This window comes from Cyphomyrmex costatus, unplaced genomic scaffold (assembly GCF_001594065.2).
Source record: "Cyphomyrmex costatus isolate MS0001 unplaced genomic scaffold, Ccosl1.0 scaffold60, whole genome shotgun sequence".
In the NCBI taxonomy this organism is placed as follows: domain Eukaryota; kingdom Metazoa; phylum Arthropoda; class Insecta; order Hymenoptera; family Formicidae; genus Cyphomyrmex; species Cyphomyrmex costatus.
In genome coordinates, this window is record NW_017280156.1 from 628,949 (window position 1) to 641,980 (window position 13,032).

The 13,032-nt window shown below is 36.8% G+C and overlaps 1 protein-coding gene across 1 annotated transcript in view; it reads right to left on the reverse strand.

The window, feature by feature from the left end:
- The window catches only part of LOC108779581 (dipeptidyl aminopeptidase-like protein 6), a 44,658-nt gene that overhangs the window by 24,347 nt on the left and 7,279 nt on the right, over positions 1-13,032 (reverse strand). The window contains exon 2 of the mRNA XM_018547018.1: positions 314-549. Within this exon, the coding sequence (XP_018402520.1) occupies positions 314-406 (93 nt within the window). The 5' untranslated portion in view covers positions 407-549. The remainder of the gene's footprint in view (positions 1-313; positions 550-13,032) is intronic.

Sequence of the window (13,032 nt, forward strand, 5' to 3'; positions counted from 1 at the left end):
TATGCATTCACAGATTTGTCATTATACGACTATACTAAACAATCCAGTACAATAAATTACATCAATCTCGTTTATTCGTCTACACTTTTCAATCTAAAAACCGCGAATTATCGCACAGTAACGGATTATTAACTCAGAAAGCCCTAATTTCTTGTAAACGTTTCTGAATTAATAATCAGTACTAGCGCCGCATCAACTTCCATCGATCGTACATCTACATGCATTTAAACCTGATCGTACAATCCACGAGAAGTACTCGAAGATTAGGATAGGAACCACTTGGTGAGCCGGCTGAGCGATTTACCTCTTTTACCTGGGCTGATTTTGAACGGGGATCGGCGACCTGGACGGTCTCATCGGGAGGCAGCCGCCAGGAGTTCCTTTCGATGTTAACGCTGGCGTTCATAGCGGCCTCCTCCTCCGCCTCCCGTGTCCTTCGTCGTTCTCAGCCACTTCGTCGTCGCGCGATCACTCCTCCAAGGTCCCCAGGGTAACCCCCGGGCCACTCCTGGGGCCGAGGTTTTATTACACCAATCCACAGTTCCTCACCTGAAAAAAGAGAAGAAAACGAGAGACCTAATAAATTTATACACGGTAAAATATGGCATGAAGAAGCGAAAGGTATACACACTCGACTAATCTAACGGTGAAATTACCGATGAATATTGAACTGGAAGAGTATTGAAGGATGGCAGGAAGGCAAAAGGAGATAAAGAAGATAGGAAGCTCGTGGGTGACGAAGACTGGGAAAGTGAAACTCAATCTGAACTTTGGCCTCGGAGTTAAGGCATGGTGTACAGAGATAACGTTAAATTGAAGCCGTGAACTTGTCAATACGATATAAAGTTGTGAACGTATTTTGAGTTGTACAGAATGCGTTCAAAATATATATACACTGAAAAAAATTAAATTTTAATAAGTAAATATCAGTTTGAATAATTCTAAATAAACATTTACTAAATACAAATATGTATTGTGAAGATTATTAATAATATTTCTTGAAAAGAGAGTCCAAAAGTAACGGCACGCAATTATAATTATGAAATAAATTCATTTAAAGAATATATCAACATCTAACTTTGATTGTAGAAGCGCTTCTCGAATTTAAATGATGTACTCACATAAACGGTCTTACTTCCAATTTTATTATTATTGTTTACAAACATGTATTTATTTGAACAAATCATTAATTTGATTCAACTATAATTTTTTTATCGAGTAAATATTTATTTACTGTAACTGAATGTTTACTTAATACTATTCAAAGAAATATGCATTTAGTAAAATTTTTACTGAGTATATTTACGAACAAAATTACAAGAAAAAATTCTAAATCAAGATAGTCTGTTATTAAGCCATACAATTTGTTTCAATTTTTGTTGTATCTTTTTATTCATATTTTTATATCACGAACGTTACTAGAAGCCAATCGACAATGCTCGACATCGTAATTTTTCCGCAGGAATTTAATATCTGCGCGGTACGATTAGTCAACGCCCCGAATTCCGCACAAAAGTTGCAGTGTTTAACTCGAGATTTGTATGAGAAGGAGAGGAAGAAAAGTTTGGCTAACCCAGTTGTTACGTACTTTTTTTTTGTGCGACGAAGTTACAACGGTATGTGTTCAGTAACTGAAACGGGATCGCGATAACGAAGTACCGATTTCGGCTACTGCGAATTTATGGAGCGTAAAAGAAATACAAAGGAGACGCGCGGGAAGAGAAGGGATAGCATCGAGAGGCCGATCGATCTTTTCCTTCTCCTATTTTTCCGTCGTTACGTGGAATAATGCGCCGCTGGAGATTCGGAGGGCGGAAATACATCTGTAAAATTAAACAGCTCGGCTAATCGTAAAGTCTTACGCGACGAAAATCGTTTTACATTGAGTTTGAATCTTGAGCTCGCTCGCGTCTCGAGTTATAAAGTATGAACGCGATTATCATAATATCATTTTAATACGACAGCAACTGAGGAATTATCTTGTCAAAAACTTTGAACGACATTATGAGATGATTACAGATGCGAAGGTTAAACTCTTCTCATAAATAATCAAGGATGTGCGCTTGTATCTTCTTTCGATGAATATCGAAAGATATAGTAATAAAACTTATCATCTACCACTTTACGATATATCGTCATGACGCGACCTTGATTGTATAATTAATACGTGTGAATTTATACTATCTTTGTGTACAGGTCATGGTTTAATCATGTTCCTGAATTAAATATCAAATTGTCGCTCGATCAGTGACGCGAGAGGGCTGTAGTAAATGTTTCTGTTAATCGTTATTGCCTCTCAGCATGAACATTCGTTGACAAACATCGATATGCTGATAAGAGTGAAGGTAGAAAAAAGGTTGAAGAGCTCCTACGCAAGAGGGAGCGTTGTCCTCGTCGTGGGGGATGCAGGGGTAGCGCGCGCCGTATTAGCTCCATGTATGACGCCAGAAGGGTTACGTCATTGGCGCGGTAGACTGTGTGAGTATACATACCTCTCGGTGAAGATGGCTGCGGGAGGGACTACGGGGAGAGAGGAGTAGAGGACGGACGGATAGTTGAGAGGTCGCGGAAACGAGGGAAAGAGGGGATGCATGAGGGTGATCGCAAGTGGATTCGCGAATGCTGCATGGAGGACGGGGCTGACGCAGAATAAGGTCGACCACCCCGGATCTCCATTCCCCGGATTTCATTCATCAGTCACAGTCGAGCATGGTTCGCGCGCGAGCTAACCGGATTAATTCTTCCGCGGTTGCTGCACGGCGGAAAGGACAAAACTGTACGCGATTTGTGTCGCAATGGAATTTTCAAAAGCAGTTATTACAGGTGGTCGCGTCGAAAATTTATGTCAGTTACCACACGTAATGCGGCAGTAAATTAATGGCTTCGAATGGTAATCTAACACCCTTGAGAAAAAAAATTATTTTTTTCTCAAGGGAGATATAGATGGATCATTGCAGGGATGTAAAATATTTATGAGATAATGGAGAGGAAGTCGCGTAACGCAGCTGCAAGTTTATTTCGCTGTAATAACGGTTGAGTCTGACCGATCCACCCCATGTTGTTTTATTCGATCTACCTTGTATCGGCGTCGTAAATCAATTCCAAATCTCCGTTCCGCAAGAAAACCCGTAAGAAATGCGCACCGGGTAATCGAATTCTCACTACGAGCACGACGAATAGATCCGCAATTTCGCTAAGCTCACTTTTCCCGAACTTTTTTTTTGCAAAAGCATCCTGTTTCGCTTACGAACTATATGTGGCGCCAAATTGGCTCGTAAAATATTTTATACCGATGCCTCGGTCGTCCTCTTTATTTAATCGATCTACGGATCATAGGTAGATTAAATTGCAAGATTAACAATCAAAATATGGCCCGCTTTCCTTCAGAAAAAAATCACATGTTGTAATTATGGTTATCACTGCTATAATGTTAGCAGTAATAACATTTATAGTTTTATCAACAAAAATATCTAGTTGGCACCGAAAATGACTATAAATTATAGTTATTTTTACCAGTTTTAAAAACAGTTGCAATTGTGTTACAATTTAACTATATATAATTTATAGTCATTTTTTGGAACAACCATATAACGTTAAAGTAGTAAAAATCATAATTATATATGTAACATGTAATATAAATCACAAATATCAAAAACTTTTCTCTCAGTGCAATCGCATACGGAAAGTTTTAAATTGATTGTCTGTTATCCATATTTTTCGCATTCATATGTCTGCAGCATGAATCTTTTTCTACTAAAATGGGACAGATATAGCGGCAAGCTCTGCCAAACGACATCCTGTGTGACGAATTCTGCAGTATCCTTCAGATCGTATCTGTACTATACTCTCTAAGGATGAAATTTGTCGTGACTTATTCTTACTACCCTTTGAAGTAGGATCATTATCCCCAAGCCGGAAGCAATTACGCTTCTCTGTCTCGCAGAATGTTCCAGATGCTCGACAGCTTTAAAAAATTTTTTTCTTTATCTATATATATTCTCGTGAAAGGTGTGCCTTCGTGAGGAAAATATCGATTGTTATAAAGATCGATACAACCCACACCGACCTTTCCAATATCTTCTCTCTGTTATCACCTGATTTTCATTTCCATGTTACATTCACATCGTCAAAGTTGGTATCTAAAATTTTCCTCTCGAGACTCATGGATTACCCGAGAAATCAAAAGCGTCAATTCGTAACTGTATCTGTTGACAGATATAACTCGTATACAAATGTTTATCGAATTCGCAATATAAAGCACGACTCAGCAACTACCTACATATTTACTAGTTTCTCGTGTAAATTTTTTACAACATAAAATTAGCTGTTTCAATTATTTCAACAATGCAGCATTATACGCAATTTTGCCCGGTATCGTAACAACGCGTGCATTTTTCAGGTCTCTGATTCCAAAATTAATGCGTAGTTGAAAATTGCGCAATTTATTTCTCCGTTTAAAGCCTGTTGATGTACCACATTCGTATTTGCGAAAATTTTCGATTTACTGGGGAGCAGAGAAAATCCCATAATTACGTTGCTGCAAAATCCATGAAGGTAATATTTTATTATATATTATCTTTGTGTGCAATTTGGGTAAAACGTTGCGAGTGTTACTAATTTAATATATTACTGTATATTATTAGCTAAAGCTACGCTATCAAATACTACAGGATATTATGGATAAGCTCAAGGAAAACCAGGATAAGAGATATCGGAATAGAACGGGATATGAGCTTCACTCGCAGCTTAATATTTTATTCCTTGGGGCAAAAAGAGGTAAAAGCTTTCCCTTAAAAGGTACCAAAGGGGTAAAAGCTCTCCCTTAATTTTTTTCCTAGCTATGTTATATGATTTCTCTTTTTATTATTTTCGTGATTATATTTCCAAGATGACCATCCGAATTATTTCTTTCGCTTCGAAATGCTTCTTTTTTTATTAATTTTTTCCAAAATCGTTCCAAATGTTATAAGTCTCTTATTTTACGTAAACTCTCATGCAAATTTTTGCATTTGTTTACTTTCAGTTCCTTTTAACGATTGTATGGACAGTCGAAGGATAAATGGCGTTCCCGGGCTGTTCCTGAACGAAATTTCAGGATCGTTTATCGGTGGCGAGACGCGTGATGCTTAAATCAACAGTGCATATCGATGCGAATTGGATGAACGTACACTGCGTGCCGGGTTGCCAATGTTGGCGTACAAACATGGTACGCTACCCTTCTGAAATTTGCTACTGCATATTGGATGCACGTGCAGACGTACGTATAGCAAATAAGTATGAGAATACGCTGCATCGTTCTTGTCTTTCGTTATGACTTGCGTGTCCTTCGCCAAATCCACTCCGAAACGATATACATACATAGGTATACTTTAAACCGCAATTTCGTAAAAGACAATAAGAAGCTAATGAAGCGTTTGTTTCTAAGAGGATTTTATTTATTTTGTGTCTCTCTCTCAAAACAATCTTGCTTACTTGAATTGCTTTTGTAGTTATATAAAGGTATACATTTGCTTAATGCGAATACACACTCCTGCCATAAGCGACCGATATTATACTGTTCTGAAGTTCGTATCGCGAGGCTCTTACCGCGAGTAAATATCCGGCTAGAAATTTGACATGTACGTATAATAGTAATAGTTTACAACTAGTCGTTTTAGAATCATTAGTTTCCCCAGTTATTTAAAACTAACATATGGACGATAGCGTTTGTCAATATTTGCACTCCCTTTTTTTTTTGTTAGACTACAGGCATTGACGAAATTGAGAGTTTTATTTGCTTGTCTCTCACTTGTTTGAGTAATTTACACAATGTATTGTTCTTTTGAAAAATGAAAAATTTGATTTTTTACTAAGAAGTCGTTTATTAACTTCCTTAAACACGTTTTTTGGTATGGTATATTTAGTTTTCTTCTTCCAACATTTTTTAATACCTTTTCTATTACTTATAATTTATTTTCAAACTCTACATAATTCACAAATCGCAAAATGTAGTTTGTAAACGTAGTTCTGCAATCTGAAGATCTACGTTTTGCAAATAGCGACCTATATAAACTGGACTGGACTGGACTGTCACGCTAACTTCTGGGCTGCGGCGATCGAGTTAACCAAGTCTTATTAATACCAATGCATAGTGAGCTATGAGGCAGGCAACCACGACAGCGAAAAATCAACACAATTTTTAGAATGTAAAATAGTTATCATAATCTATATAATGGTTTAAAGCCTGTCAGCAAAATTGTATTGGAATTGGTTAATTATTGTGGGATGTATTTATACTTTATAAAGTCAAAGATATGTACACCAAATTGTTACTCACGAACGATGAAATATTCAAATTAGCTTTCAACAACTGTTAAAATTTGCAAATTGTATAATTTCTGTTTGTTGGTTAAAATAAGTATTCGAATCAAAGAGAAAAAAAATAAGCACAAAATATTTTAAATATGAATACACACACCAAATTGAAATGCGTGTGTATAGATTTTCTTATATTATATTATCGCTGCCGTTTGATCCAACACCAAATATTCACAACATATTAAGAAAACATGAATCTCTTAAATATTTGATGTATTTTAACTTTAATCGATTCACTTTTGCCTGTGTGTGTGTGTGTTTTCATTTATTACTAAAAGATATACAACAATAAATATATAAGGTCGCTTATGATTTTATAATACTACTCGTCGCGCTGCCCACCCACTGTGGGCCAAGAGATCAAAAACTGGCCAATATTTAAAATGTCAATGGATTATTTCTTGGAGTCGTCGATTTCGAATCTGATGTTAAAAGCGAAAAATCCTCAAGTCCTAGTTTTATGCAAATCGATCGATAGTTTGAATATTGGCAGAACATCAGACAATAATAAAAATTAATTTTGTATTTACTTATTTATCAGCAGAAAGCTACCTTTTTTTAAATAAATTTCCGTAATATGGAAAATAGCAGACATATAGTTTCTCTAACCTGACTTGAATTAAAATATCAACGCTTTAAAATGTCAACGCTGTCGCAGTTGAGTTCATTGCGGTTGATTTGCATCTGCGTATATATCTTGCGTACGGTGAACGTCATTCTGCGTCTACGTTATTTGCGAACTACATTTTGCTATTCGTGAATTATGTAGAGGCAGTTTCATTTACAATCCGTGTCAATTTTAAATGACCACCATGTCACGTCATCGATGATTCATCGTATTTGTTATATTTATTAAACAATGTGCATTTTATAGTTATTAAAAATTATAGATATTATTGTGAAGAAGATGGTCTAATGTAATATTGCATATCACACACAAATTATAATTATATATCCACGAATAATATTAGAAATTATTCCTCTATATACACACATTTTTTTATATTATAACAGTGTAGCGTTAAATGTTATTATATTATACATATAATATTTTTCTATATGAATCTCTCTAGTAATTTCCATTACAAAAGAAAAGTCAGAATACTACATAGAGCAGTATGCGATGTCATAGTAATACATCTGTGATAGGTGATATTCTGAGGATGTGTTTCTCGTCGGAAATCGACGCATTAAAAGGCTCGCTCAGTCAGAACCTATTATCGGATCATGATCGCGTGAAGAACAGAGTATCCTCGATCGCTGAACTCTCGTAACTTCATTTGGGTTGGAACTTCAGTAAAGAGGACTCGATATTACCTTCTCGAGGGAGTACCGGTGTCTCGTAAATAACGTTGTACTCACGTTAGTTTGCGATGAAAACGCGCGCGATGCATGCACATAGTGATCCCTCAAGCGCGAAGTTAACTCTTTCAACTGGCGGTAATCAATGTCCGTTTACGCGGAAACGCAGTTTCGAAAACAAAACCATTTGTCCGTTCCTGAACGAAAGGAGCACCGATCCAACGCCGACAGCGCGAAAAACGATGATGAATGCACGAATGAAGCCAGCTTGCACTTTGATGCCAATGACGATCATGGATTCCCTGTTATTTTAGCCTTTCTCCGCAGAAGGGAAAACATGAATTATGCGAACAGATTGATGATTCGTTCGTCAGCATATTTCTGGATGCATGTGTTTGCTTTGTATTTCAAAATTCATATTAAGCTCAGACGACGTGCTTCTCTGATAAACGTGAAAATGATCTTTACTTAAAGGAAATTCAATTTAGACCCACTTTGCTCGCAACTTTTGGTTGTTGCGATAGTAAATATCTTGTGTAACTAGAATTAAGTTTCATAATAAGTAAGCTCCGTATTAAAATTCCGTTAAAGCGAAACTCACTTTGAACGGAGCTTGTTAACTTGCAATAAGTACTCGCGCGATTAGAGAGCCAGGGTTAAAATTTTCTCCACTGGAGAGAAGTTTTTAAATATACATACCTAAAAATGCAGTCTTGTAACCTGGTATAATACGTATTATGTTTTGATAAAACACAGTTTATATATAAGTGCATTTAAACAATTTCGAAGTGCATTATGAAATTTTCTTATACAATTAGAAAGGTTTGGTCGACAATATGACAATTTTTCATTCTCTTTTCTCAATTATGACTTTATTTCTGTTACAATTCTGTTAAAAACAGACGATGAAATTGAGCCAGGTAATTTGAAAGTTAAAATAATACATGGTAAGTTTAAATGAATATAATGAACTGAATATCGATGAGAACGCAGAAAAAGAAGTGATCTTTTTCTTCATCTAACAATCGATTATGTAGAAAGAGATTTATCGTACGCGATCGAATCTAGGGGATAAATAGTTACTTAACTATAATAGGTCCAATTAATTGTTGCGAAAACGAGGTAAAAGTTCCGCTGTGAAAAATTTCAAACACTCTAATTGGTACCTAGGACCGATTACGGTGGAGCTATCTAAATTCGTTCTCCTTGAAAATACAATTGTCTTGAATTTCCCCGGTGTATTTTCCTTCTCGAGACGCGAAACACATTAATTAACGGTAATTGTAAGGTTCTTCTTGACACCCGTTGGTTCCATTTGTGAGGATAACACAGAAACGAACGGGCTTCTTCGGGATGCGTTGTCTTTCAGCAGTGATCTACGGAGAAGACTGATCGCGCTGCAGATTCACTGTAATCGCGTTATTGTCTCCTGAAACTACCTGTTGTATCCAGCTCAAACGCTAGCGATCGATGAGAGCGAACATGCTTAACATCCGTATCAAAATCTATCTACCTAACACGATCCAAATACTCGCTGATGTTGTCGGTATCCGAGAGTTTAGATATTCAATCCGTATTCGCGAAACTGTTCGAATTAAAGGAGAGAAAAAAGAGAGAGAGAGCACCCACACAATACATTAGAAAATTAAATTCACTCGCAATATAATTCGCGTACACTGTTAGATGTCAAAGCAGCAACGATAATAGTTCCAAGCGCACTAAAACCCTGTGGATCCAATTTTCTTGTATACCGACCGTAATATTCATGTATACTGTTAAATTACATCAAATTATACTAATTTGAGTTATTTTTAATTACTTATATCTATAGTTACCTTTGCTTCTAGCGAATGTATCGTTAATTTGACTAAAATAATGTGGAGTTAACCAATTCAGCTAAAAAAAATGTATTTAATTTAACTAAAATTTTGTTCATTATTTACTAAATGTATATGTTAATATGGACGATATTTACTTTGATATTAATTACAGAAATAGATTGATTATATTTTGACACTCACGGAAATTAAAAATTAACAAAATGTTATTAATCGTTTGAATTAAATAACATTTGTTATTTTTAATTTCCGCGAGTGTCAAAATGTTCAAAATCATTTCATTTCTGTGATTGATATCAAAGTAACATACGTACTTGAATGATAAACTAAAGTTAAATTTACAAATTTTTGAGTTGAATTGTTTAATTCCATTGTTCTAGTCAAATTAACGATATTGGCTAGAAGCAGTGACAACTTATAGTAATAATTATAATAATAACTCAAATTAGGTATAATTCGATATTTGAGTTTAACAGTGTACATAAACACTGCAGTTGGTGTACAAGAAAATAGGATCTACAGGGTTTTAGAGCGCTACGCTAATCTTGGGACTGTTATTCGTGTCAGGGAGATGACAAAAAGTCCTCGGGAACGCGCGTAAACGTCAACGGGCGCGTCTTTACGCGCGACACAGAAATAAAGCGAGAGGTGACCTGGCTCGTAACCAAGACGGTTAATCTCGTGTCCCAGACCCGATCCGTTCGACGACTACAAATCCGAAGAGTATCCCGCCATGCAGTATGCGGCATGCAACCGCGTTTGCGAATCGATCTTCCCTGCGCGTACAATATCCCCCCATCCAAGTTACGAAGCCGATCTAAAGTTTGACGTAAACTCACGACTTTATTTTATCGTAAGTTACTATGGAGAGGACGTGTTTTAAATCTTTTCAGATAATCCTTAAACGAGAATCAGGATTTTTCATCGTCATATAACAACAATAGAACAACTATTAATTACAATTTGAATATACGACGTCATATCATAATACACGATCATTATATCGCGACGGTGGTGCTTAAAGGATAAGTTATTATACTGAGATACGAAGGTATAAACCGTAAATTCCACGTCGCCGATAAGGTTTAATTTTACGAGTAAATTTTATGTAAATTTTTGATGAAATTTGCTAGTAGCCAATAAAATATTCAGGTCTAATATGGCGACTAGTCTTTAAGATTGTGGCATAGCATGATGCATATCCCGCGATAAATCGTTGTCAGATTAAATCTCTTTAATTATAGTGCATTAATTAAGCGTGAAGTTTTAATCCAACGACGGAGCGTACGAAGAATAGGTGATTATTATCATGAAAGAAGCTAAATCGAGAAAGCATTTTCAGAACTATTCTACGTAATTATTCTCGCTCCGTTTTTTGTGCGAAAAAAGGATCCGGAAGAGACGAAACAATCACCGTCTTCCTGCGCACCTTAATTGTTCTCCAGAAATCACCATTGCCATGGAGAACCTCGCAAGAAAATCGACGTGGCGTTCTCGTCTCCGTTTTCGTACAGCTTAATCCCTTACGCGGCTACTCCGCAGGAATTTGGCTTAACTCCCTTCGTGGTGCGCGGCTTCTATAGAAACCTTCTCACCCTGCTATCCCGTTGCAATTTCAGCGTTTCGCATTTTCGATGTACTGCCGACGTGGCGCGCCGATGATTGCGCGCCGTCCGAAGTTTTATCCTCTCGCGAATCGAAAGTTCGATCCTTTCTTAGAAACTTTACTCTGCTCATTTTTTCGTTCTATTCCTTTCGCAAAATGATCCTTTTCTTGCTTGATCCTGACAGATAACTCGAGATCCGTGTTCCTTATTTCTTAATTCTTATCTCCCGAGTGACTCACGCTTTCCCTCGGTCATAGAAAGGTAACTTTCGAGAAATCGTCTCCATCGAAGAGATTTGTTGAAACGATTTTTTTTCTCCATATAAAAATTATGCTATGATCCAATATTAAGAAATTTTTTGAAACATGCTTGTATAATAAAATTGAATTATATATTTATTTCTTATAAGAATAAGACATGATGAAGCATTTTAAAAATATTTCATTATGTCAATAAGTTGAAAAAAAAAACTGTGCCAGATTCTAACTATTCTAAGCTGTATCGTTTTATGGAAGACACTAAAGTTCCACATATTGCATGTTCGACAACTCTAGAATGGTTAGAATCAAATATTTTCGCTATCGAAGTTATAGTCATTCCGGTTCCTTCTGGTTGTAAAATGTCTGTGAAAACTTTTTACGCGTTCCATATGAATTGGACGCTAAATGTGCGAGCGTTAGGTCAACGATGTAGCTTCGTCGTTTCTCCGCCATGCGATCTCAGCCGAATTTTACGCGCAGTCAATTTTCCACGTCCGTCTTGAATGTGTTAAATAATAGCTGCAACGGAACAAGTGAAAAACTGAGCTCACTTTTGCTAAGTTTACTATTTTTCTAAATGGAAGTATATCAAAATTTAAAAGAATTGACAATGATGGAGGGATACCAAAAAACGAGGTATCGCATTTTGCGACGCGCACAGTTATTTATAGAATTGATAGGTGCAACGCCGACAAATCTCTCCGAGCAGATCTGGAACCTCCTGGACCCGGTCTGAGAATGCAAATTTAATTTTCACGAGCGAGCGCGACGAATCACAAGCAGTCTAGGAATACGGTTGTCACGCTTAGTCTCTCTCTCTCTCTCTCTCCCTCTTTTTAGGGCTGTTGCTCTCGATACGAGTCAAAATTTGTCGATTTTGTTGTACAGCGAATTTCTACGAATAAACGTCAGTAGCATGCGGAAGCCGAGTAATCCATTTGCCGTGGTACATTTACCGCGTAGTGCCTATTATAACTCAAACGGCATTGTGTCGGTTATCCTAGCGCGAATGCACGTGTTGCATCGCTTATCGTCCACCTTCCGTGTGGACGATTTCGTGGTAAGCGAGGGAGAGAAAGGGAGCGAGGGAGGGGACAGAGAGAGAGAGAGAGAGAGAGAGAGAGAGAGAGAGAGAGAGAAATACACGCGGTATTTTATTCCTATAAATGGAACCGCATTGTGCATGATGGGTTGCGCTGACGGGGCTGGTTGGTGGTAAAGAGTGACTGGAAAAAATATTTTTCTGTCCGAACGATAAAAAAATTTTTCCGCCACGCCCGTATCAGCGACTCTCACGCGATATCAATTAATTACCGTCCTAGCAACAGTGGCGATTAATTGCAATAAATTTCGATTATCCGAGTAACATTATCCGCTGAAACAATAATACGCGATGAGCGTCTATCTGCCAAAGCATGAGGGATTTTTTCCTTTTGTTCTTCGGTATCATCGCGTAAGTTTCTTGGAGAATTTTGAATTATTTAGTAGAAGAATTAATTAATTTACGTATTTGTTTCATAATATATTTACGTTTATAAATATTACGAGAATGTCGGAATACATGCAAAATTGAACGTAAGTATTCACTTCCATGCTAGTTTTTTTTTTACTGGCTAACTGATATCGTTACGTAACTTCTGTATGCTGTTTAAAACAACATCATCTAGA